Source organism: Ochlerotatus camptorhynchus, unplaced genomic scaffold (genome assembly GCF_037179485.1).
Source record: "Ochlerotatus camptorhynchus isolate MF236.1 unplaced genomic scaffold, CSIRO-AGI_Acam_v1.1 ptg000304l, whole genome shotgun sequence".
In the NCBI taxonomy this organism is placed as follows: domain Eukaryota; kingdom Metazoa; phylum Arthropoda; class Insecta; order Diptera; family Culicidae; genus Ochlerotatus; species Ochlerotatus camptorhynchus.
The window spans coordinates 2,323,988-2,350,670 of NW_027040792.1; the positions used below are offsets into that span (position 1 = coordinate 2,323,988).

Genomic DNA, 26,683 nt, shown 5'->3' on the forward strand with positions numbered 1-26,683 from the left:
CGAATTTTTCAAACTTCTTTGGTGTAAACTTTTTTCGTAAAAAAACGAATTCATTTTCCTCCCGATAATACTTTAATACAAATACCTTCTAATAACCGTCGGCCATCATGCTTCGGTAGTCTTAAAGCCTACGCTTTCGGTAACATTCTTGTCTCCATTGGTCAGCACCGTTCCGTCACCGCCACCAGAGTCCTGAACTGCTCCCGGTTCCTCGCTTTTCCTCTGATCGGTCGCCTTCGATGAGGACGACGATGACGGTGGATCACCGTTAGTTCGGACGGTGAAATATTTCTGCTCTTGCTCGTGCCGCCGTTGGCATTCGATTCCGTAGATTACCAGGAAACTGGTAGCCAACAGGCAGCCCAAGCTGCTCAGGATCGCAAACGACAGAGCGATATAGTACCAAACGCTGAGCACTTCACTGCAGTTGAAGTCGCTGTTGGGAGTGGGGTTTAAGAATTTAAAAAGTCAAAGAATGAAAGCACTTTCCAACTCACCGATATTCCAACCAAATAACGCCTTCCTCTTCCAGTAGCTCACCAGCCCTCCTCAGATCGAACCCACTCAGCACCACACTGCCAACTGTGCTGGTGACCGTTTCATTCCTCCTCGGTCCATCCACGTCCTCATCATCCATCTCTTCCCCGGTCCTCAGCTCACTGGCAGCCGCTTCGTCCCCACCGGACCTCGCCATCGACGAGCCTCCTCTGGTATCGATCAAGCACACACAACTCGACGAATTCACATTGAACCGGTACTCCGGGGCGCACCGCAAATGCTCCGAACTCAGATTGGTCGTGTGAATCAGCGCATAGATGAACGCCAACATGGTGAAGAAGATCGTCAACAGCAGTATCACCAACGCGTTCACCCGGATGAAGTTGAAGAAATTCTCCCGCAACCGATTCGAAGGTCGTCGCTTGAAATCGAACAGTATCAGGAACAAGGAACCGCTCACAGTTAGCTGAAAGAGGAACGGAAGCATCAGAAACTTTCGTTGGACGCAGCGCAGCATACTTACAATCATCCCCGCCCAGTAGGGATTGTCCTTGGTGTGAGTGTTGGGCGACCACACGATGATGGTCATCCCGACGAAGGTAAGTATCGTACCGACTATGATTTTCAGGATCATCAGTATCCTGCTGAGGCGGATGTGCCTCAGATTGAGGGAGTTGCCCTTGGGGTAACGTTGGGGAAGGTTCTTGTTCACCACCAGCATCCGGCTGTGCCTGAGGCTGCTCCGGGTGGGTTTGTGGCGGCCTATCAGGTTGCTGGCGTTTTTGGAAAAGTTTTGCGGAACGGTGGTTGTCATGTAGACGGCCTGAAAAGTAGGAGAGGATGAGTGATTCTGTTTGGTGGTTTGAAAGAGATTGTTTGGTTTCAGATCAAAGCTATAATATTACCAAAGCATGCCCTGAAGACATCCAGGTTCAAATGATTTCAAAAGATAATTTATATAGAAACTTAAAATAGCGTTTGACGGACATCCATAGTAAGCTCAAACGATCAGGACAAGTTCAGATGACCTCTGGTGTGAGTTCAGGAAACATTTTAAATTAATCTCGAAGACTTTCAGATTGTTTGGGACAACTGAAAAGAGGAGTACCCCTACCTACTCCGCCGCCAATGGACTCGCGGGTGACTGTTTTATCCGTTTTATCCGTCATCGTTCAGATGTCAACAAAGCGCATAAACAGTGAATGATATTACACGCTTCCCCCGAAGAACGCGAACTCGGTCTACATGAATTCCATTTACGTTGTTCTCGAATGATTCGAGGGAATCGCGTAAATGGAGTACACGTAGCATATGGGATTTGACCTAATAGGGAACAACATGGAATATCTCGCGATCCTTGACATATATAAAGTTACTGGCTTGGGCGAAATTGTTCAGTAGATCAAGACCTAACGATTGGTATACAGAAGTTTGAAATTTTCTCACTACGCGGCACTAGTATGCTTGCATTTGTGATATCCTTGTTTATGTGATATCTTGAAATCCTTGCCATCTAGAAAGTTGCTGTCTTGGGTGGAGTTCAGATATGGGAATTGTCGCTTTTGTCATTGACGCACGACAAGATACATCAAAAAATGGTCATCCTGGAAGATTCTCGTCAAACAACAATTTCTTGTCGCACGACAAGATCACCACGAAAAAATCAAGAATCCATCCAGTCGCGATTATCTATTCTAGTCATATGTCACTCATATAGTACTATAGGTCATTTAAAAAGGAGCATCACGGAAAGAAACCATCCATTCTAATACGGAGGTCAGAAATCATGTTAATTCCCTTCAATATTGGTATTTCCGGAATCGGTATTTCAAGATGGCGGCTTCCAATTTCAGAAAAAAAATGGGAAATACTGCCAAATACACTTCAATATTTATATTTTCGGAATCGGGATGACGCCTAGAGACCGAAAATCCATATCAATTGTAATCCAACATCGTGGCTCCCAGATTCTGAAAAACTATCAAATTTTGGTATTTTCGGAACAAGTACTACGCGTACATCCCAAAAATCGAGGTCTGACGTCATTTTTGAATCCAAGGTGGTGGCCATTGACTTCAGATAAACTATCTGTGAGCCTCTTCATACAACCGAACTTTTTTTCTGTGAATTAATGACAACAACAAAAACAAGTGAGCCAGTTCGAAACCAATCGAATAATGTGGTAGATAACCAGAACAAAAAAAAGATAATACAGAACCTTTGTAACTTTTTATGCAATAAAGAACACGTTTTCGTTGAAGTGATCGGTCGCGAGTTTTGGTTCCTTTTGTGCTCGAAATTCCAGTCAAAGTGAAGGGCCCTCCATGCAGTCCATATTGAAGCATTTGGTCCTTCGAGCCGGATCATGGCGATCCTGGAGAAGCTGTTTTCTCGCCGCAATGCGCTAGTGAAAGCCCAAGTGAAAGGAGAGTTTTCGGTCGCGAAAAACTTCAGCGATGCCAACTCGCAAAGTGAGGTTAGAGAACGGCTGGATCAACTCAAAGTTCTTGCTGAGAACTTCCGAGCTACACAAGGGGAAATTGAGGAGAATCAAAAGGATCCGACAGCAATTGCATCCGTATTTGATGTGCGTGAGGATTTTTTCGGTGTCTACTACCGAGCGAAGAATATGTTCGAGACTTTTCTGGATGATGTCGAGTCGACCGTTAGCCAGCAAACGAATGCAGAATCCAAGGATTGGAAGGATGCGATGCAGCTGTTGATGGAAACACAGCGACAATTATTGCTACAACAACAAGTAACGGTGAAAGCAGTGTTGGCTCAGGTGTTGAATAGTGCCAAAGTTTTCCCGGAAGGTGATCAGGTGTCGAATGCTGCACCCCAGTTGAGTGTTCGTCTCCCAGCGATCAATATTTCAACGTTCAGTGGTGATCGTAAGGGATGGTTTACGTGCAAGGACCTTTATCAGTCTACCATTCACAACAGACAGGACATTTCGGAATCGCTAAATACCTTTTTTCGTATTTGGATGGAGATGCCAAACGACTGGTGAACAAATTCACGATTTCCAATGCGAACTACGAAAAGGCTTGGGATGCTTTATGTCCCACTACGACAAGAAGCGGTATACGGTGTTTTCTTTGGTTCGCGAGTTCATGGATCAACCGGAAATCACAAATGCCAGCCCTCAGGCACTGATCAAGTTGGTTTCGACCTCCGATGAGGTAGTACAGCAACTAGACGCTCTTGGAGAAGAGTTTCGAAGTCGGGATCCTTGGTTGATCCATCTGATGCTGAAGAAATTGGACAAGGAGACGCAAACAAGCTGGTCGCAGAAGGTCATCGAGAACGATAATCCGACATTCGAGGATTTGTTGTCGTTCCTAAAGCAGCGGTGTGAAGCGTTGAGGACGTGTTCGGCGTTTTCAAGGAAGGAAGTTTTTAAAAAAGATGAAGCCAAATCAGTGAATTTCGAAAAGAAAATGAAATCGCTACATGCAGTAGCATCGAACCAAAAGTGCGCGACATGTTCAAAAGAGCATAATACGTTTTTCTGTGAAGATTTTAAGCAAATGAGTGTAGAAGATCGCCGAAGCTTGGCTCAAAAGGCTAGACTGTGTTTTAACTGCTTGAGGCCGTTCCATACTGCCAAGTCGTGTTCTTCTAAGTCAGTATGCCATACTCCGGAATGCAAACAACGGCATCATACGCTGCTGTGTCTGCTGTGTCCCGTTGCGAAGAAATTTGAACGTGCCGAAGAAAAGCCGAATGAAAATGATGTTCCGGAAAAGATCGTGACGGAGAGTGAAGATAAAAATGTTGCGGTTCTGATGGCGGAATTGCCCGTAGAGGAGCACCGCACCATTCCTCTGCTGCCAACGGCAGTTGTGAATGCACCGAAGGCGGACGGAAGCTTCTTGCGTGTGCGAGTGTTGATCGATTCCGGATCGCAAGCTACATTAGTGTCAGAGGATTGCGTTAGGAAATTGGAACTGCCGAGGCGTAGCGGTGAGCTGGTAGTCAGTGGGCTTGGTCAGCAGGATGTAGGGTTCACTCGTGGTGTAGTTTCACTACGACTAGCTTCCAGATTCAGCGAATGTATCATCATTACAACCAATGCTTACGTTCTCGGTAAGTTGACGTCTACTATTCCTTCGCAACGTTTTAAGCTAAGCAACATGAAGCTGCTAGAGAATATCAATGAGCTGGCGGACCCGTTGTTCAACAGACCGGCTTCCATTGACGTAATTTTGGGATCCGACGTGTTTCTTGCGCTTCTCGAGGGAGGTCAAGTCAAGGACGAATGCGGCCTAACGGTGGCCCAACGCATGGTTTTCGGGTTCAGTTCTGGGAGCGAGAGGAGCTGCGTAACAAACCACAGTTGACTCGTTCTGAAATCAAGGTGGTTGAATTTTTCAAATCGACCTTGTCGCGTGATGAGAATGGGCGCTTCATTGTTCGTTTGCCGTTCGACATATCGAAGCCACTCCTGGGAGAATCGATGACAGCTGCACTGAAGCGGCTTAAGTCGATACAAAAGCGATTCGAAAAACAACCGGAATTCAAGCGAGAATACGAAGCTTTCATGCGTGAATATCTAGAGCTGAATCATATGGAGGAGGTTCCACCTCAGGAAATCAATAAAGATCCACGCATCGTGCTCTCTTGCCGTGCGGATCTATTTGCTTTTTGCTGAAGGAAGTGTTACTACTACCTAAAGCTACAACAAATTTAAACAGCACTTTTCAGTGCTCAACCTGTAAAAAAATTTCTACCTTGTTCAACTCTTATTCCTCTTCGATCCTTGTTTGGACCCTACCCGAGGTAATCCTTCTTGGATATCGATTTGGAAAATTCCTCTTCGATCCTTCAGATTCTTATAGTAATCTGCTTGGAAGTCGTTTTGGATAAAAAATTTACTGCCGCCATGGCGCCTAAACGCAAAAGAAAGGAGAAAACTCTTGACCCCCCTTCTGAAGAAATTAATTTGAGTAATCAATTTGATTTGCTCACGGATGATGAGAATGATCCATCATCCAAGAAAAATTCTAGTAAACTTTCCCGGCTTAATGCCAAGAAGGAAAAGATTCCCCCTATTGTGATAACCCTACCGATTTCCATGCTCTTCGCATGGAACTTTTGAATTTCGTGAAAGTTAAGTTTTCACTACAAATTGGACGTCGGGGTGAATGCCGTGTATTGGCTGAAACCTTGGACGGATTTAAATGTCTTCTCAAGTATCTTACTGAGAAGAAGCACAAATTTTTTACTTACGACACCAAAACTGAACGTGTGTTCAAGGTTGTCATGAAAGGACTGCCCAGTGGTGAATCCTTGGATCAGATCAAAGATGAACTGGCAAAATTACTTGGAGTTGTGCTACTCCAAGTAATCAAAATGAAAATGAAATCCCGTCCTGGCGATTCGCGCAACGGGATTTCTAATGATTTTTATTTAGTTCACTTCAAGTCTAGTGAACTAAACAACCTTAAGGCCTTGGAAAAAGCTAGCCTTATGCTCCATGTCCGAGTGAAGTGGGAACACTTCAGGAAGACTGGAGGAAATTTCCAAAACCTCACCCAGTGCCGTAAGTGCCAGGGATGGGGTCACGGAACTAAAAATTGCTACATGCCAGCTAAATGCATGAATTGTGGTGATTCCTCTCACGCAAAGGACGACTGTCCTGTGAAGGAAGATCCTAAGAAATTTAAATGTTCAAATTGCGGTGAAAACCACAAATCCAATTTTTGGGAATGTAAGACTCGCAAAGCGATCCTACAATCTCGTTCTAACCGTCAGGTAGGAAACGGTCCACGCTTCCGACCAGGTACAAATTCCTCTGCTGTTAACAACGGTCAGCGAGGAACAAATTCTACATTCGTACCCGTAGGTACAAATATCTCCCCTGCTTCAAATGTTTCATCTGTACCTACTCCCCTCGCTGCTAACAATGTTCAGCGAGTTAATGGAGCTACCTATGCTGCTATTGCAGCGGGTAGAAATCAAAATACTAACCAACGTTCTAACGGAAATTTTGACAATTTTGACTTAGGAAGCATTACTGCCCCCAAAATGGAATTTTTACAGAATTCATTAATTGACATGATTTCTGATATGCTTAAATCTAACTCCATGTTTGATGCTATTCAAACTGGAGTAAAATTTGCAAATAATATTGTCATGACTTTAAAATTCAGTAATTGGAATGCTCGATCTCTTAAAGATAATGAAGACGAGCTATTTAACTTTTTGAGAGTTCATAACGTGCATATTGCCGTTATAACTGAAACGTTCCTTAAACCTGCCCATAAGGTTAAGAAGGACGCAAATTACTTGATTTATAGAAATGATCGTCTTGATGGACCCTGTGGTGGCGTTGCCATCATTATTCATAGACGAATCAAACATAAAATTCTTTCTTCATTTGAAACCAAAGTTTTTGAAACTTTGGGAGTTTCTGTTGAAACAAAATTTGGACAACTTACGTTTATAGCTGCCTATTTGCCATTACAATGCGTAGGCCAGCAAAAGAATTTTCTCAAGGGTGACCTCCAGAAACTTACCCGTCATAGGTCTAAATTCTTCATTATTGGTGATTTTAATGCAAAACACCGCTCATGGAATAATGCTCAAAGCAATTCCAATGGTAATATTCTGTTTGATGATTGTTCTGCAGGTTATTACACTATTCAATATCCAAACAGCCCAACATGCTTTTCTTCTGCAAGAAATCCCTCCACTATTGATTTGGTCTTAACTGATTCATGTCAACTTTGTAGCCAATTGGTTACCCATGCTGACTTCGGTTCTGATCACCTTCCAGTAACTTTTGAAATATCCCAAGAAATAATTTGTAATCCCAACAGCTCTACTTTCAATTACCATAGAGCTGATTGGGAGCAGTATCGAACATTTATGGAATATAACTTCGATCCAAACATTCCTTTGCAAACCAAAGATGAAATTAATTATGCTCTTGAATCTTTGACTACTTCTATAGTTGAAGCAAGAGCTGCCTCAGTACCAAAATGCGAGCTTAAATTCGATTCAATTATAATAGACGATGATCTTCAGCTCTTGATCCGTCTTAAAAATGTCCGTAGGAGACAATATCAAAGAACACGCGATCCTGCCATGAAGGTTATCTGGCGGGATTTGCAAAAACAAATTAAAAAGCGATTCTCTGCCCTGAGGAACAAAACTTTTGAAAATAATATTTCCAAATTAGACCCGAGTTCCAAACCCTTTTGGAAACTAACAAAAATTTTGAAAAAACCTCAAAAGCCTATTCCAGCGCTTAAAGAAGGTGGTAAAATTTTGATCACAAATTTGGAAAAAGCTCAGAAACTTGCTAAGCAATTCGAGAGTTCCCATAATTTCAGTTTGGGTCTTACTAGTCCTATTGAGAATCAGGTTTCTCGGGATTTTCTGAATATTTTCTCTCGGGAAAATATTTTTGATGATTCCTGGGGGACTGATTTGGACGAAGTGAGGTCTATAACTAAAAAATTTCAAAATATGAAAGCTCCAGGTTATGATGGAATTTTCTATATCCTCATCAAAAAACTCCCAGAGAGTACCTTGTCTTTCTTGGTAAAATTATTTAACAGATGTTTCCATTTGGCATACTTTCCTGATAAATGGAAAAATGCAAAAGTTGTTCCAATTTTGAAGCCGGATAAAAATCCAGCTGAAGCTTCTAGCTACCGTCCAATAAGTTTGCTTTCTTCAATAAGTAAACTTTTTGAAAAGATAATTTTGAATAGAATGATGCTTCACATCAATACGAACTCAATTTTTGCAGATGAGCAGTTTGGATTTCGCCATGGGCATTCAACTACTCATCAACTCTTAAGAGTTAACAATTTAATTCGTTCAAACAAATCTGAAGGCCACTCAACTGGAGTTGCTCTTCTAGACATAGAAAAAGCATTCGACAGTGTTTGGCATGAAGGTTTGATTGCTAAATTGAAAAAGTTTAATTTTCCACTTTACATTATGAAATTAGTTCAGAATTATTTAACTGACAGAACTCTGCAGGTAAATTACCAAAATTCCAAATCCAATCGACTACCTGTTAGTGCAGGAGTTCCTCAGGGTAGCATTCTTGGGCCTATATTGTATAACATTTTCACTTCGGACCTTCCTGATTTGCCTCAGGGTTGCCACAAATCTATGTTCGCTGATGACACAGGCATTTCCGCTAAAGGAAGAAGTCTTCGTGTTATTTGCAGCAGACTGCAGAAAAGTTTAGATATTTTCTCTTCTTATTTACAAAAATGGAAGATTTCTCCCAACGCTTCCAAAACTCAACTTATAATATTTCCACATAAGCCTAGAGCTTCGTTTTTGAAACCTAGTAGTAGTCACATAGTCACTATGAACGGAGTTCCAATTTCCTGGTCAAACCAAGTGAAATATCTTGGATTAATACTTGACCAAAAATTAACTTTTAAAGATCACATTGAGGACATTCAAGCCAAATGTAACAAATATATAAAATGTTTGTATCCTCTTATAAACAGGAAATCCAAACTTTGCCTGACGAATAAACTTCTAATATTTAAACAAGTTTTTAGACCGGCCATGCTTTACGCTGTGCCAATATGGTCTAGTTGCTGCACTACCAGGAAAAAAGCACTTCAAAGGATTCAGAACAAAATTCTGAAAATGATTTTGAAGTTGCCTCCCTGGTACAGTACAACCGAAGTACATAGAATTTCGAATGTTGAGACTTTAGCACAAATGTCCAACAAAATAATTAATAATTTCCGGCAAAAATCGTTGCAATCCTCAATTGCAACGATTAATTCCCTTTATACTTAGATAAAATTTAGTTTTAGTTTTTAGTTTTAAGATATCAATTGTTATACTGACATGCAGGTTAAAAAACCTGTTTTAAATACTGAATTGCCAAGACATGAACAATGTAAAAACACTTAGATATATATCATAACAATTAAGGCTGGTACGTTACTGCAGTAACTGGAGCACCTAGGTTAAAATGAAATGTAATTTATTTTAAATTTGGAACAAATAAAGAGTTAAAAAAAAAAAAAAAAATAAATAAAGATCCAGTGGAATGCTTCTATCTACCGCATCATGCGGTTATCAAAAGGGAGAGCTCTACGACAAAGCTTCGCGTCGTTTTCGATGCCTCCTGTGCATCCTCGACGGGAGTGTCATTGAACGATCGGCTTCTAGTGGGGCCAAATAACAACGAAGATCTTTGGCCGGTATCACTACGATTTCGTTCATACCGAGTAGCATTCAGCGATGATGTTGCAAAAATGTACCGCCAAGTTTGGGTGGCCAAAGAGGATCGAGACTACTTGCGAGTTCTGTGGATCGACGAAGCAGGACAGGTCAAACACTACCGGCTCTGTACAATTACATATGGGACTAAGACGGCGCCGTATTTGGCAATCGAATCTATGCGAGAGGCAGCAAAACCTTTTGAGGAGGTTTACACGGAAACAGTAAAGCAAATCACTACTGATTTCTACGTTGATGATTTCTTGTCAGAAGCTGACGATGAAGCCGAAGCGAAGCAGCGGAGATCCTAGGTTCAGCGGGTTTTGAGTTGCGTAAATGGTCCTCCAACAGTGAAGCGTTACTATCAGAAGAATCGACTCCGGTACCTATCAAGCTTTCGGGGCAAGCAGATTTTGTTAAGGCCTTGTGTATTTTGTGGTATCCTGCAGAAGATGAGTACGGTTTCAAAGTTAGCCTTCAAACGAATAGTGTCAACACGAAGCGGCAAATGATTTCTGATTCTTCGAGATTGTTCGACCCTTTCGGATGGCTGACTCCAGTGATGGTTAAGATCAAAATCCTCTATCAGTACTTGTGGCTGTTCGACGTTGGATGGGACGATCAATTGCCACCAGCAGTCGCCGCTGAGTGGACAGAAGTGAAGAGTACGTTGCATCGTCTGGAGGAAATCCGAATTTCACGGTTTACCGGCCACTTCCAAGGAAAGCTTCAACTACACGGATTCTCGGGTGTCTCTGAGCAGGCATATGCAGCAGTGGTGTACTCGCGTGTGGTTGACAATCAAGGTAATCCTTGTTCCCATTCTTGGATGAACAAGGAACGTTGCGCGTAGGTGGTAGACTACAGAACTCCGGTCAACCGTACGACATCAAGCACCCCATCATCTTGCCGCAGAATCATCGGGCAACGGAGTTATTGGTGCGTGAATTACACTTGCGTAATCTTCAAGCTGAACCGTCCCTACTAACAGCAGTTATCAATCAACAGTACTGGATAGTAGGATGTCAGACGGTTATTTGCAAGATCGTTCAAGGTTGCACTAGGTGTGTTCGACTCAAGGGAAGGATGGCAAGTCAGCTTATGGGCAGCCTTCCACCAGCAAGGGTGTTGGCGACTCGTCCATTTTCTCACGTAGGCGTAGATTACGCTGGGCCACTGAAGATCAAGGCAACGTGCGTTCGTGGAGTGAAGGTGACCAAGGGCTATATAGCGGTGTATGTGTGTCTTTCAACACGGGCCGTACATCTCGAGGCAGCGGGTGACATGTCAACCAACACCTTTCTTGGAACATTGAAGCGGTTCATATCCAGACGCGGTTATCCGAACGAAGTTTGGTCAGACAACGGAACCAACTTTGTGGGCGCTGATCACACTCTACGGGAACTTTTAGATCAAGCAAGTACTCACAACAAGCAAGCAAGCCGATTCCTCTCGAATCTTGGGATAAAGTGGACATTCATCCCTCCATCAGCGCCCCATATGGGTGGTATATGGGAAGCCGCGGTTAAAAGCGCTAAGCGACACCTTGTGGCAGAATTGGGAGCCGCAGCCTTAACGTACGAGGATTTGTCTACAATTCTGTGCCAAATCGAAGCTTGCCTAAACTCTAGACCGATTTGTGCTCTATCGACGAACCCAGATAGCTGTGAAGCGCTAACGCCAGGTCATTTCTTGATCGGCCAGCCAATGATCCAATTTTCGACATCTGCACGTCGTCTTTGTTGCGAAAATTTTCATATTGTAGAGTAATTAACAGTTTTTCCCACTTTTTCTGAAACCGGAAGAATGGCGCTGGGCATCGATTTTTGGTGTCTAGACGTCATCCCGATTCCGAAAATATACATATTGAAGGGTATTTGGCAGTATTTCTCACTTTTTTCTGAAACCGGAAGCCGCCATGTTAGATTTCAAAATGGCGTCGGAAATAGATTTACGGGTTTTAGACGTCATCTAGAATATATCCATATTGAAGGGTATTTGGTAGTATTTCTCACTTTTTCTGAAACCGGAAGCCGCCATCTTGGATTTCAAAATAACGTCGGAAATCGATTTATGGGTTTTAGAAGTTATCCCGATTCCGGAAATATCCATATTCCATCCATATTGGTCTTGATCCACTGAACAACTTCGCCGAAGAAAGCAACTTCCAAGATGGCAAGGATTTCAAGATATCACACAAACAAGGAATCACAAATTCATGTACACTAGCGCCGCGTAGTGAGAAAATTCCAAACTTCTGCCCACCAACCTTTAGGTCTTGATCTATTGAACAACTTTGCCCAGGGCAGAAACCTTCTATATGTTCAGGATCGCGAGATATTCCATGTTGGTCCCTATTAGGTCAAATCCCATACTCTATTTGCGCGAATTCGATTTACGCGGTACGTATTACTCGCGCTCTTCAGGAGGTCATCATGTAAGTGAAGTGCTCCTGATATTATGCAAAGAGCAACAAAATTACGCTCTGCTCATAACTCTGTTGATTCGGTACAGTGGAAGCACTTCTCTCGACTGCTTTACGCGCTGAAAAACTAATTATTTTCCATAGTAATGAGGTACCGTGGACCGCTGGTAATTTGACCGTTCTTAATCTGAACACTTTTCAGCTTGAACCCCGATAATCTGCACGCCGTGCAAACTTAGACTGTGTTCCATTTGGTGAATTTTCGCTTAGATTTGACACTTCGAAAATAAATTAGAATGTTCGAAAATCCCTCTATTGTTGATCGACCTATTTTCGAGAACGTGTCTGTCAAAGCTGATTCCTTGCCTGTCAGAAATAAGTTTGCTAGAATAGCAAGTTTTCAGAATTTTTGGAAACTCTGTTGAAATTCTGGAAACACTTTTTAAATCTTGGTTGCTCCTATGAAGCTTGGGAAATTTCTCTAAAATTACGGGGATTCTAGAAGTTTTAGACTTTTTCCTAAAATTAATGCAACTTTCGTAAAGTTCTGGAGGGAACTTCTCTGGAGTTATGGGAAGAACATTTCGGAAGTTCATGGAAGAACTTTTTTGCGAGAACTTCAAAAAAGATCATCCCTGAAGTATTGAGAAGAAGTTCCCTGGAGTTACCTCAAGTTCTCGGAAGAAATTCACTAATGATGAACTTCCCTCATGTTTTTTGTTTTGAAGTTTTTTTTTTTTTTTTTTTTTTTGAAGTTTTCTGAAGTTCTGCGAAGAAGATTCACTAGCAGCACAATTGATGCAAAACAGTTGAGGCAACTTGCATGTGACAAATTTTAGTCACAATCAAGTTGCTGCAAGATCCTACAACAGCTTTATGCTGCTTGGGGTTCTGAAGTTCTGAGAAGAACTTCCCTCAAGTTTTGAGAAATCTTCCCTAAAGTTTTAAGAAAAAATTCTCTCATGTTCTGGGATGAACTTTCCTCAAGTTCTGCGAAGAACATCCCTGAAGACGTGGTAGCATTTTCCTAATGTTCTTGGAAGTACTTCCTAAAAGTTCTCTGAAGAATTTCTTTCAAGTTCTGGGAAGTCCTTTTCTGAGGTTCTGGGTAGAACTTCCCAAAGTACTAGCATGAACATATCTTAGATTCAGGGAAGAAAATCCCTAAAGTTCTGGGAAGAAGTGCTTTTGGCACTGCTAGGATCCATCTGCAGTCCCCTTGAACTCGTAACGGACGGACGAGCAAAGATGCTGGCAGCCCTACCACCGCTTGTCATCGCTGAAGCCGTCAAAGCAACTGTCAATCGTTGAGGATTAAAGAAACAGAAAAAAGAAATTTCATTAAATACTTTAATTACCGTCAAAAATTTAGATTTCAATTATTTTTAATTGATTTAAATTATTTTTCATTACTCTAATTAACGTCAATTATTTGTTGACTACTTTCAATACCGCTTAAAGTACGAGGGGAGCGACTCTATCTACGATACAGGAACCATTGTGTTTTGTTGTAGTTAGCTGCTTTGTAGATAGAAAGAAGATTGATGCCGATTCTAAAGATTTCCTGCAAAAAGATGATGCACGATGCAAGTAGATACGAGAAATGAAAGAAGATTTTTCGTAGATTGATTCGCAAGTGTGAGATTTGTTGAGCATCCAGAATTGAGATTTAGATGTGTCGGCCCCCTCGTTAAAGTATTAAAATTAAAATTATTACTGTCTTCAAAGTATTTAAATTACCACGATGTATTTGAAATATCACGCACTCATACCTGGAAGTGCGCGCCCCTCGTTCCTAACCCTAGTTGTCCCGGCAACAAGTGCCATGCAGTTTTGAGGGGAGGCCTCGAGTTCTGGGAAAATTTTACTGGAGTTCTGAGAAAAACTTTGCTGAAGTTCTAGAAAAACACTTCTTTATAGATCTGGGTAGAACTTCCCTAAAGTTCTGGGAAGAACTTCCCTGAAGATATCAGAAGATTTTTTACTAAGTTCTGGCAATTTTTTCCCTAAAGCTCTTGGAAGAACTTTACTAAAGTTTTGGAAAGAACATTCCTTAAGTGCATGGTAAAACTTCCTCGAAGTTTGACGAACTTCACTGAAGTTCTGGAAAGAAATTCCTTAGAGTATTTCTGAAGTTCTGCGAAGAAATGTTTTGAAGTTATGGGGAGAACTTGCCTCAAGTTTTAGGAAGAACATCTTTGTTGTGGGTAAAACTTCCCTGGAGTTCTGGGAAGAACTTTTCTGTAATCTTGAGAAGGAACTTTTCTGAAGTTGGGGAGGAATATCCCTAAAGTTCTGGGTAGACCTTCTTTGATGTTTTGGGAAGAAGTTTTTTGAAGTTTTGGGAAGAAGTTTTTTAATTTTTTTTTTTTGAAGAACTAACCTGAATTTCTGCGAAGAACATCCCGAAAGTTTTGAGAAAAACTGTTCTAATTCTGGGAAGAACTTCCCTTCAGTTATGGAAAAAAAAACTTCCCTCGGGTTGTGGATAGAACTTTTCTAGGGTGCTGGGAAGAATTTTCCCGAAGTTTATCAAGTTTTAGGTTGATCAGGTTTTATTCTGAAGATCTTAAACTGACCAGTAATTCAAATAACGTCTTTCAGATATTCACCCATGATTGCAGTATGATCAGAAATTATTTCAAAAACCTACTGAAATCCTTAGGATATTTTTTAAAGTTTTCAGGTTCATTAGGTTTATGTTTTTATTCTGAAGATCTTCAACTGTCGAACAATTTAGTTCAAGTCTCTCTCATTTTCACCCAAGATACTAGGATGATCATCCCCTTAAGTATTGGGAAAAACTGAATTTCTGGATTAAAAACTGCCTTGAGTTCTAGGAAGAACTTTTCTGTTGTTCTGAGAAGGAATTTTCTGAAGTTTTGGGAAGAACATCTTTGAAGTTCTGGATAAAATTTCCCTGGAGTTCTGAAAAGAAATTTTTTGTAGTTCAGAAAAGGAATTTTCTGAACTTTTGGGAAGAACATCCCTAAAGTTATGGGAAAAACTTCTTTGAAGTTTTGGTAAGAATTTCTCTCAAGTTCTGTATAGATCTGCCCTTAAGTTTTGGGAAGAACATCTTAGAAGTTCTAGATATAACTTCCCTGGATTTCTGGGAAGAACTTTTTTGTAGTTCTGTGAAAGTTTTGCGAGGAATATCCCTTAAGTTCTGGGAAGAACTTCTTTGATGTTTTGGGAAGAGCTTTTCTGAAGTTTTGGGAAGAACATGCCGAAAGTTCTGAGAAGAATTTCCCTGGAGTTCTGGGAAAAACTTTTCTAAAATTCTGGGAAAAACTACCCTTCAGTTCTGGAAAAAACTTGCCTCAAGTTGTGGATAGAACTTTTCTAGAGCTCTGGAAAAAATTTCCAGAAGTAGTTTCAAAGTTTCAAGTCTTCAGGTTGATCAGGTTATTATTCTGAAGATCTTCAACTACAACAATGCAACAATTTAGATCAAGTCTCTCTGATTTTCACCCATGATACTAGGATGATCAGAAATTATTCCAAAAACTAACAGATGATCATAGGCCTCCCTGAAGTCCTCAGGTTTTTATTTCAATAAGAGATGAACTAGCCTATGGCTAAAAATCTCTTTAATAAAGAAAAAAAAATTATTTCAAGACCTCAAGTTGATCCGGTATTATTTTAAAGATTGTTTGGTTACTTGCAGAAATTTTCTTAATACCCCGTACAGACTATGGCTTATGTCATGTAATGTGCACTTGCAATGAGCACTCATACATAGGATTTCCAGTGAAAACTTGATTTAGGGGTGCTCATTGCAAGACAGCCATAGTCTGTACGCGGTAGAAGCAACAATCAATACGAAACTAACGATTTTAAATTGGCTCACCACTTTAGTAGCCTATTGGTCCCAAGCAAACGATTAACGTACCCTATTCTAGTCGAAATTCTAGTACTACACAATGTTTGTTTTGATTCGCTATGAAAGTTTGACAGATAAAATGAGGGGTTACTGGTTTTTCCTATGTTTCGAGGGGTGAATCGATTAGCTTGGGACCGAAGAGAGTACCAGAGCTGAGCCAAAAAGTTGAGCACGTTATTTCGGGACCTTCTAGTCTTAGAGTTACCTCTATGGTATAAGCATACAGGTAACTCTAAGACCAGAAGGTCCCAAAGAAACGAGCTCAACTTTTTGGCTCAGCTCTGGTACTATCTTCGGTCGCAAGCTAATCGATGCACCCCTCGAAACATAGGAAAATCCACGAACCCCTTATTTTATCTGTCAAACTTTCATAGGGAATCAAAACAAACATAGTGTAGTACTAGAATTTCGACTGGAATGGGTGCGTTAATCAATTTGCGTGGGACCAAAAGGCTAGTCAAGTAGTGAGCCAATTTAAAATCGTAGTTTCGAATTGATTGTTGGTATTACGTTCGATGGCTATTTACCATTCTGTTGTGGAACATCATACACGGTAACTACTTATTACCGGTAACAGCATCGCTTTCGCGCTCCGATACCGAGTCCATAGGGGGAGAGCGTGCTACATTTTCTCCTTTTTTACGGCTTTTATGGCCACGAGTGTTCTCGAGACCGGCAGTCTGTTTCCTTTTCCTACGGGTCATGGGAACAGTAATCTCGCTCCCATCGGAGTCGAGGTTAACGCCTACTCTTTCGAGTTGTCCAATTGCTTGTGCCCTATCGGCATTTTGGTTTGCTCGCGCATTTAACCGCAGTACCAATAGGCTAGTCAAGTAGTGAGCCAATTTCAAATCGTTAGTTGTCACCGGTTGGTTATACCATAGAGGTAACTCTAAGACCAGAAGGTCCCGAAGAAACGATCTCAGCTTTTTGGTTCAGCTCTGGTACTATCTTCGGTCCCAAGTTAAGCGATTCACCCCTCGAAACATAGGAAAATCCAATAACCCCTCATTTTATCTGGCAAACTTTCATAGCGAATCAAAACAAACATTATGTAGTACTAGAATTTTGACTAGAATTGGGCACGTTAATCAATTTGCTTGGAACCAATAGGCTAGTCAAGTAGTGAGCCAATTTCAAATCGTTAGTTGCCACGGGTTGCGATCAAAGTTACCTGAGATCCAACTATTGACAAAGAAACTGAACCCTTGTGTCATCGCCCTCCAGGAAACGATGGCAAAGTTAGCAGATCTACCCCCAAACTATCTCGGTGGTATATCCAGCCTCACATTAACGCCTACATCCACGGCACTGGATTGGCTGTTAGAGAAGATTGTAGTATATCTAGAGCAGTTGGATTCTGACCTGGAGACCACCGCGGTCACCAATAAGTTTCCGTATAAGCTGACTGTTGTTAGATTATACATGGCTTCGAGGAATAGGGTTGGTAAAGAAGTGAACGTCATCGGCAAACTGCAAGATCTCATCTCGCAGCTGCCTGCCCAGCAAACAATTTTAGTTGCAGACTAGCTTATACAGGCAAAAATTAGCTGTATAAGCCAATTTTTGGCTGTATAAGCTAATCTGCAGCTAAAATTGTTAGTTGGGTGTCTCGTATGTGATAGTGGGCGATTTGAATGCGCATCACCCCTCTTGGGGATCACATGAGACTGATGTTCGAGGTGAGAGGTTGTATCAGCTACTGAACACGTTGGGTTGTTCAGTGCTGAACGATGCCTGACCGACTCGGTTTGATCCCACCACTGGGGTCGAGTCCGGTATGTATCCAGCCAGTTTATCTGGCGGGTTGACGATGACTTATACGGAAGTGATCATTTCCCTATTTCATTGTCACAGGCCGTAGACTTCCCGTCTACTTTGACAAGACTTTGAAGGAATTTTGAGAAGGCAGATTGGGACGGCTTTTGCAAAGAAGTCTGTCACCAAATGCCTGGCGATGACACGATACTGAGACCAGGTGACTGGACCCAAATCTTGAGTAAGGCCGCTCATCGTCACATCTCTAAGGCTGAACGTAGGGGAAGTATGAAAACTGTTCCTTGGTGGGGTACAGAAGTTCATACGGCGATTAGGACTAGACGTAAATGTCTAAGAGCACTGCGTTGGTTGCAGCTTGATGATCCTTCTAGGGCCGACAGATTGAGGGAGTTTCAGCTCGCTCGATCCAAATCTAGGAGTGTAATCAAAGCTGCAAAGCGGGATACATGGTCTGCTTTCACTGTCGACATATCGGAAACCACTAGCTCTGGTGAGCTATGGCGAAAGATAAAATCGGTCGGTAGTAAGAATAGACATGTTGAAAGGGTTATTAACTTGAATGGTGATTACACGAAAGACCCAGGACTGATCACTGAGGCCTTTGCTGAACAATTTGCTAAGGTGTCGGCAAACAGCAATCACAATGATGAATTCCTGCGTGTAAAGTCATTGGTTGAGGGGGAATATCGCTACTCTCGTGACAGGCCGAATAATCGTGTTAAAGACTATAACCAACAATCAATACGAAACTATCGATTTGAAATTGGCTCACTACTTGACTAGCCTATTGGTCCCAAGCAAATTGATTAACGCACCCCAATCATAGAGGTAACTCTAAGACCACTGGGTCCCGAAGAAAATCATTATTATTTTTGGCTCACTCAGTACCAGAACAACGGTCCCAAGCAGTCCCAAGCTATTTCACTCACCCCTGCATGTTCTGCATGAATCCACACACCCCTGATGTTATCTGTCAAACTTTCATAGCGAATCAAAACAAACATAGTGTAGTAATAGAATTTCAACTAGAATAGGGTACGTTAATCGTTTGCTTGGGACCAATAGGCTACTAAAGTCGTGAGCCAATTTAAAATCGTTAGTTTCGTATTGATTGTTGCCCCAATCTAGTCAAAATTCTAGTACTACACAATGTTTGTTTTGATTCGCTATGAAAGTTTGACAGATAAATTGAGGGGTTAGTGGAATTTCCTATGTTTCGAGGGGTGAATCGATAAGCTTTTAGCTGAGCCAAAAAGTTGAGCTCGTTTCTTCGGGACCTACTAGTCTTAGAGCAAATATATCAGATTAACAATATGATCCATTCATACCTTTTCCAAATGTTGCAATGCCGACCCGCAAAATATTGCTTCATGCACCATCTAGCGTTGAAAAAGGTCAGCTATAATCATTCAATTACAATCGAGGGGTGCAAATATAGCACTTATTACAAAAGTAAGAGTCAAATTATTTTCATTAATTACATTGTGTATATTGCTTTAAAATTTATCTGACATGTCACTGTTGTCATCAAATAAAATAAAATGCTGAAATACATTCATTGGAAATATTAAACAAATTTTCATTTGGTTTACCCCTCGTGACGATAAACAAATACATTGGTAGCCTTTTTGGCCACAGAGGTGCTTTCATCGCTAAGAATTCGGTTCGCCAGCTAAGCGAAAGAGTGGATCATATTGTTAATATAATATATTTGCTTAGAGTTACCTCTATGCTATAACAGGGTCTTCGAACTTGAAGAGCTTGCGCATCCCCTGTTTAGGAGATTACCTCTTATCGGCCGATTGGCTCTTCTTGACACAATGAATGAGTTCTGGCTTTCAGCCAGATACCTGATGAGTGGAAAGAAGGGTTGGTTATACCCATTCCCAAGCCTGGGAAGGATAGAACCCAAATGGATGGTAATCGACCGATAACCCTGCTGAGCTGCATGGGAAATCGTCGTCTTTCAACAGAGCTGGAGAGGCAAGGACGGCTCCACCCACAGCAACACGCATTTCGATGCGGCTATGGATCGGAGACGTTCTTCTCTGAGCTCGATCATTTATTGGACAAGGCCTCGTCGGAAGATTTGCATGTAGATGTAGTCTCCCTCGATTTGTCCAAGGCATATGATATGAAATGGAAGCTGCCTATCTTGACTTCCCTCAAGAAGTGGAACTTCTAGGGATGTATGTTTAACTAAGTAGAAAACATTCTACAGAACCATAGGTTCCGAGTTTTGAACGCTGGTGCAACCTCTAGCCCGAGGTTGCCGGAGAATGACATCCCGCAAGGGTCTGTCATCTTGGTTACACTGTTTCTGATTGCGATTAACTCAGTGTTTGAACGCAAATACGGTAGGGTGGTTAGGCATAAAATGCAGGATGCAGTTCAGTCTGTCGTTGACTGAACAGATAGTGTTGGGTTTGTGATTTTACCCGAGAAGTCCAAACTGTTGCACGTCTGCTTTGGTCATCATCACAGACCGAGTCTGCCATTCGTTAGCATTGGTGAGCATGCGGTCAAGGCCGTGCGCGAAATCAAACTGCTTGGTGTTACTATTGATAACAAACTCCGATTTGTTAAGCACGCCAAGTTGGTGAAGGTTAATGTCAACAGCAAGTTGAATATTCTTCGGACCTTAATTGGTCGCATCTCTGAAGCCTCTCGTTGTACATTGACCAAGATTGCTAGGGCTTTCGTTGTCCCTTGCATCCTTTACGGGGCGGAACGGTGGAGCAGGGGTGGTGTCTTACTGCTCAATATTCGGAAACCTCAGTACAATGAGGCGTACATAATTTGTAGTGGAGCGCTGAGGTCTTCACCAATAGCTTATGTAAATCATCTATTACTGGAGTGTCCGGCTCGAGCACAATTGAGGGAAGAAATGGGTGTCGTTGGTTCAATTCGTGAGGTATTGTACAACGACAGGAGTACAGATCAGACTGTACTCAATTTCTTGCGGGCGGTTGACTTATACGACTTGATATAAGCATATGTAGGTTGAAGTGGCATTAGAAAGAAAATGACTTGTATAGTCACCTCACTTCTTTTTGACAAGAGGGTAGTCATTAAAGCCCTAATGTTCTTAACAATGGTGTGTGAGGGTAAGCGACATTGGGGAGCTATTTGAAGCTCGGAAAGGAGATGCCTTATGCCATCTCGAATGAACTTAATTCTCCTCTACCAGGGGAACAGTTTAAAAAGATGTTAATAAATTTAAGCACAGCTTAAGCGCAAGATTATGTGTCACAATTTATTTCTCTATAGTTGGACAAATATTACAGCTACCGGGTGTCAACGATTATTAAAATTTCTAGCCTTTGAAAAAATATTGAGAGCTTGAAAATTTTCCTAGACCACTTTTTGACATTGGAAAACCATCAAGATCTCGAAGTAAAATATTCTATTGGGTCTAGAACTTCTTCGAAATCTCTGAAACTTTATGATTCCATCATTTGGACAGTTAACTTTTCCGTAAGTTCGCTACTCAGACTTTACACACGTCATGTTTTCAGTCTAATTATTTACTCTCAACATTGGTGGAAAAAAAGTGACTAATGATTTTCTAAAAAGTGACATGTCCTGACTGTGCACCGACAACAATTAACGGAAAACACAGTATGCTTAGTTTCCGGATAGATGTCACCGCAAACAACAGCAGTGGCAGCTGATGGAAAATGAATGCAGAAGCATTACAAAATGGTTAATTGCATGATATTCTATTCACAGCGTGATGTGCTTCCATCTCATACTTCAGCAGCAATCTAAATAGAGAGATGAATTCGTTACGTCACCTTCCACTTTTGCATACAAAACATCATTGCTCAATATTCCACCATCCAACTGCAGCCAGATGATGCATCCTCAGCCTGCCAACCAACCAGACATGCAGTCAGAATTCAAACAAAGAACCAGAAACGGTGTGCCCCAATGGAAACGAATGTACACGCAAAACAGATGTCTCTTACATCCAATGTAAGGTTGGATTTATTACATCCTCTACAAATGTTTCGTACAGCAAATGTAATGAAAATTCTTGCATTGGACAAGGAAGCTTTTCCAGAATGTATATTTTTGTTTAAAACCTTCATGAGGTGATTTTCTAGACGCAATCCATTTTAGTGAACAACCTTTGAATCTGTACAATTCATGCAAATCTGTAAAAGAATCTTACATTTCTCGGTTGGGTGCAGGTTTTGGTTTGATGGAAAACACCATTCTGCATTCGAAACGTGTGGAAATTAACCATTCACAACCACTTGAGCGAGAAACTCTGGAAACACCGTTGCTGGTGAATGTATGAATGACTTATCATATGACGCATAACAATGTGGATTTTCGCTACTCACTGTTTTCAAATATTGACAAACTTTCAACATCAACATTTTCCACCAAACCAAACTTTGTATTCTCAGTTTTCCACTGCAATACGGGCTAATTAGCGTTAATTACTAGCCCAATTAGCGATTCGCATTAAAGATAATTCCCATTTGAACGAACTAAAACACACAACTAATTCCAGCCCATTGCAACGAGAATAATGATCGCTTGTATTCACGTGTGATTTTAACGCATTTCAAATGAACTAAATCTTCCATTGAACACTCCAACCGCCGCCATCAATTCAGAACTCATTAACTTCAAGGTATGCAGTAGATTCCGACACGCTGATGGCGATGATGACGATGATGATGGTGATGCCGGTGGCGGCGACGCCTCGGCTGTTGCCATCACATCATCAAGCAGGCATCAAGGCAACCGGCTTCAGCATATCGAAATTTAAATTTACCGTAACCGGTACGGGGCTGATCGTCATCCTCGACGGCGACAAAAAGCGATGGAAAATGAGAAAAATAATAATAACCTTGCTTTGCCAAACAGGTAGCAGTCGACTTATTCATCACTTGAAATGTCGGTCATTACCGAGGCGGAAATTATGGGTTTTTCGATTCCTGGAAACGGTACTGTCGACACCTACCTCGGAGGGCGTTCCGGCGTCCGGCAATTTGATCGTTATATTTCGAAGGCTGGAAACTGGCCGGGATTTCGGTGACTCCGAAGGCCCTGGAGATTCGGAAGATCGCGCCGGAGCTGTACTGGTGGTGGACGCAGGGGAAGACGCCACAAGAGGAACGATCGTCGTCGGAGGTGTGCTCCGATCTTGATCGGAGATCAAACGCTGTGTCTCATCGAATTCCTCCTTCGATGCGTCAACGGCGTCTTCCAGGACGGCTGAGGGGACTTTGGGAAGTCCAAAAAAATCCGACTTGGCATTACTCATCATCAGCGTCGATCGTCGTGGATCGGTCGTGATTAGGATCTCGTCATCGAACTTAAACTGAATATCCGGTATTTGAATGGTCTTTGTGCCGGAGGATGATCCGGCGGTTATGTTGTCGTAGAAACTATGCGGACGCTCTTCTTCCGCTGGAGTCGTCAGCTCCGAGCTCGATCGCTTCCCCGAGGACATGATCGTTGGAGAAAGTGAAAACCGAACTCGAAAACACAACACAATCTAAACTTAGCGCATAGTGCAATCGCAATGCGATGCGGTACCGTTCCAATCACGCACTTCCTCGATTACTTTCTTCATTCATTGACAACATCAACCACTGTGCACGATCGCGCGATCACCGCGGTGCTCCTTTGTTCTTGAACAACCACGCTACTTGGTTTACCACAATCTACCCCTCTTCGTCAATCGCACTAATTGCTAACCAAAACACCACTCCCGTAGATCGTCGTACAGCTCTCAATCCGTCATCATCATCGTAGCGGGAACCGTAAATAAAGAGTCTATTGACTTCCGAATCCCCGCCACACACCGCGCCGTGCAGGGAGCTCCAACGTCCGTCGAAACGCAAATATAGGTTGGGGCCAACTATTAAAATGCCCAACCACACCAACACACTCTCAGTGGCCTATACTGCCAAACGGGTTCTTCCATCCACCGAATTCGGACACGCAGCGGTACCATCACACGGTCGCGAACTAACTCCCGGCTTACTATGCGCACTACCTGACTCGATCTCTGCTCACCGTCAACTGAAGCCAAAATTGAGCTCTTGCACGGCTGCTGAAGATCGTCTATCGATCGTTGGTCGTGTGACCATAGCGACAGAACATAATCAGGTTCTCCCTCTCAGAGAGGCAGAGTTTGAGGTTGATCAACAGGTAGAAATGAGCACGCTCTCTCTCTCTCTCTTCTTATTGTCTAAGCACGTGCTCTTTACTCCAAGGGGTAACTACTAGGAAAAGGCACCCAGCAAAAAGTAGTACACATGAAAATGTACCAAAATTAGATTCACATTTTGGGACCCCTTGGCAAAAAACGGTCTTCCTCTCTCGCTCTCTTCAACGTATGCGATCATAAATTGTCTACGAGCAGCCGCAAAACTTTCTTGCTTCTCTGGGTTAGAAGTGCTTGAAATATGTTTTATGTTGATGCTTTCCAGCAGCCCACATCATCGTTCGGGTCTGGCCGACCAACCGACACAGTTATGCACATTTTCATTTCAGCACCACTGAGTAGGTATACCGACTACAGGCAGCGTTCTGGAATCTAGAGAATAGGCCCGGAACCATTCCCCATCATGGAGCGAGTTTTTATAATTTCTGCCTGATGGTTTCAGTCGAATGATCACGATGGTTGACGGTGGCGTTGCGGTAGAAGGTTTTTTTTTCTTCTTCTTCGGGAATCAACATGGAGATGAGATTTTTATGGAAATTGGCAGATTATAAAAAAAAAATGCTGATGAGAACTGGATCAATGGCATTTCTTGATACTAAAGCAAATTTATTAGATTCAATCATTTTCGGAATTTAGCAAGCTTCCTGTTTTGCATGTCTGCTTGAGAGACGCTTCAAGTCAAATACATCGTGTCCCAAAAGTGCACGGTAATGCGTCCATTAGACTGATGCAAATTTTGATATTTTCGCTCCACAGTGCTCAATCGGTTTCAAATTAGCCTTCCGAAATTTGAACTCATTTGGTAAGAAACTGACTTGGCACAAATCATTTGAAGCTTATATGAAAATTACTATGGGAAATTGTCTTCTAGAAAATGCATCTAATTGCATGTCGGAGGTTTGGGCAGTGGAATCCGCGTGATTCAAGTGTGGAATTCGGGGTAATAAAATATGACTCGCGATTTTATTGTACTTAAATTAATTGGGTTTTATTTGTAACTGATCGATAGCAAAAACAAAGAGATAGAAAAGGGTTACCAACTCTGTGACATCGCACTATATGCCCTGTGGGAACAAGGCGGTTCAACACTCCTCCTCGATGTTCAGGGTTGGCCAGCTGCTTCACTCCGGAGGCCCAGCATTTCGGAAAACTTCCGAACCTTGACAGCTCCCAACGGTTTTGTCATTATGTCCGCGACCATGTTGTCCGTTTCGCGATACTTCAGGATAATCTCCCCTGATGATGAAAGCTCTCTGGTGAAGTGATACTTAGTATCTATGTGCTTGGAACGACGGTTCTGCTTCTCCAGAGTAGCGAAATCCAAACAGCTTTTGTTGTCTTCCCAAACGATGGTTGGACTATATTGTTCCTCGTTGAGCTCCTTCAACAGCCTACGTAGCCACACAGCTTCTTGTCCAGCCTCTGCCAACGCCACATATTCGGCTTCCATCGTTGAAGTAGACACGCATGATTGCTTGCGACTTCCCCAGCTCACAGCTGCACCGCCAAGAAGAAAGACGAAGTGTCACTTGCCCAATCGGCGTCGCAGAAACCCTCCAGCTTCAGGTTGCCAGCATCGAAGTACAATCTGTAGTCCACCGTTCCGCACAAGTACCTTACAATCCGCTTGAGTTCATTCCAATCCGCTTGCAAGGGGTTGTTGATCTTCCGGCTCAATGTTGACACTGATGCTGCTATATCAGGCCTGGTATTGGTGGCAATATACAGCAGCGATCCGATCAAACGATGATACTCGACGTTGTTCGCCAAGCTCTTCGACTCCTATCTGCTCTTGTAGTAGCCAGTATCCATCGGAATAGTCGACCGTTTCGCCTCCTCCAAATCGTAGACCTTGGCAATCTTCCGGATGAAAGATGCTTGGTTGATTGAGTAAACTCCATCCGCTCCTCGTTTCACACTGATCCCAAGAAAATGACGGATTACTCCCAAGGAAGTGATGTTGAACTTCTTCCGTAACTGCTCCTCAACCTTGCGGATCTCCTCCTGCAGACGACAAACGACGATCATGTCGTCCACGTATAAGAGCAGGTACATTCGCTCTCCATTCCTCAGATCCTTGATGAACAAGCAGGCATCCGAGGCAGACTGTTGGAAACCAATGCTAATGAGGAAATCCTTTATAGTATGGTTCCAAACCCGAGCGGCCTGCTTCAGGCTATAGATGCTCCGGTTTAGCTTGCAGACCCAGTCCTTCTTTCCGGGAACTTCGAAACCGGGTGGCTGAGTCATGAAAATCTCCTCCTTCAACTGGCCGTAGAGGTAAGCACACTTAACGTCAATATGCCTCACCTCCATCTTCTTGCTGCTCGCCATAGCCAGTAGTACCCGGAATGTTTGTTGCATCGCAACCGGCGCGAACACTTCCTCGAAGTCACGCCCGAATCGCTGAGAATAGCCTTGCGCTACAACCCTGGCCTTCAAGCGCACAACTTGACCATCCGAATACTCCTTCTTATTAAACACCCATCGACTACCAACGGGTTCGCGCCCCGCAGGAAGCTTCACCAATGCCCAGGTATCATTTTCTTCCAGGGAACACATCTCCTCCTTCATCGCTGTCAGCCATTTCTTCTTGTCAACGGAAGCCATCGCTTGCTCGTACGTCGTCGGTTCTTCACTGCAGTACGTAGCTAGGCTAACCTCACCTACTGCATAGTCGTTCAGC

General features: G+C 42.5%; 1 protein-coding gene across 1 annotated transcript; it reads right to left on the reverse strand.

Annotated features, from left to right (window-relative positions):
• Positions 1–29: 29 nt before the first annotated feature.
• Positions 30–23,872, reverse strand: LOC135707161 (uncharacterized). The gene is made up of 4 exons (XM_065228902.1): positions 22,786–23,872; positions 1,022–1,321; positions 498–964; positions 30–436 (listed from the first exon to the last, which is right to left on the reverse strand). Exons 1-4 carry the CDS (start codon positions 23,275–23,277, stop codon positions 106–108), a joined length of 1,590 nt encoding a protein of 529 aa, XP_065084974.1. The 5' UTR covers positions 23,278–23,872; the 3' UTR covers positions 30–105.
• Positions 23,873–26,683: the final 2,811 nt, after the last annotated feature.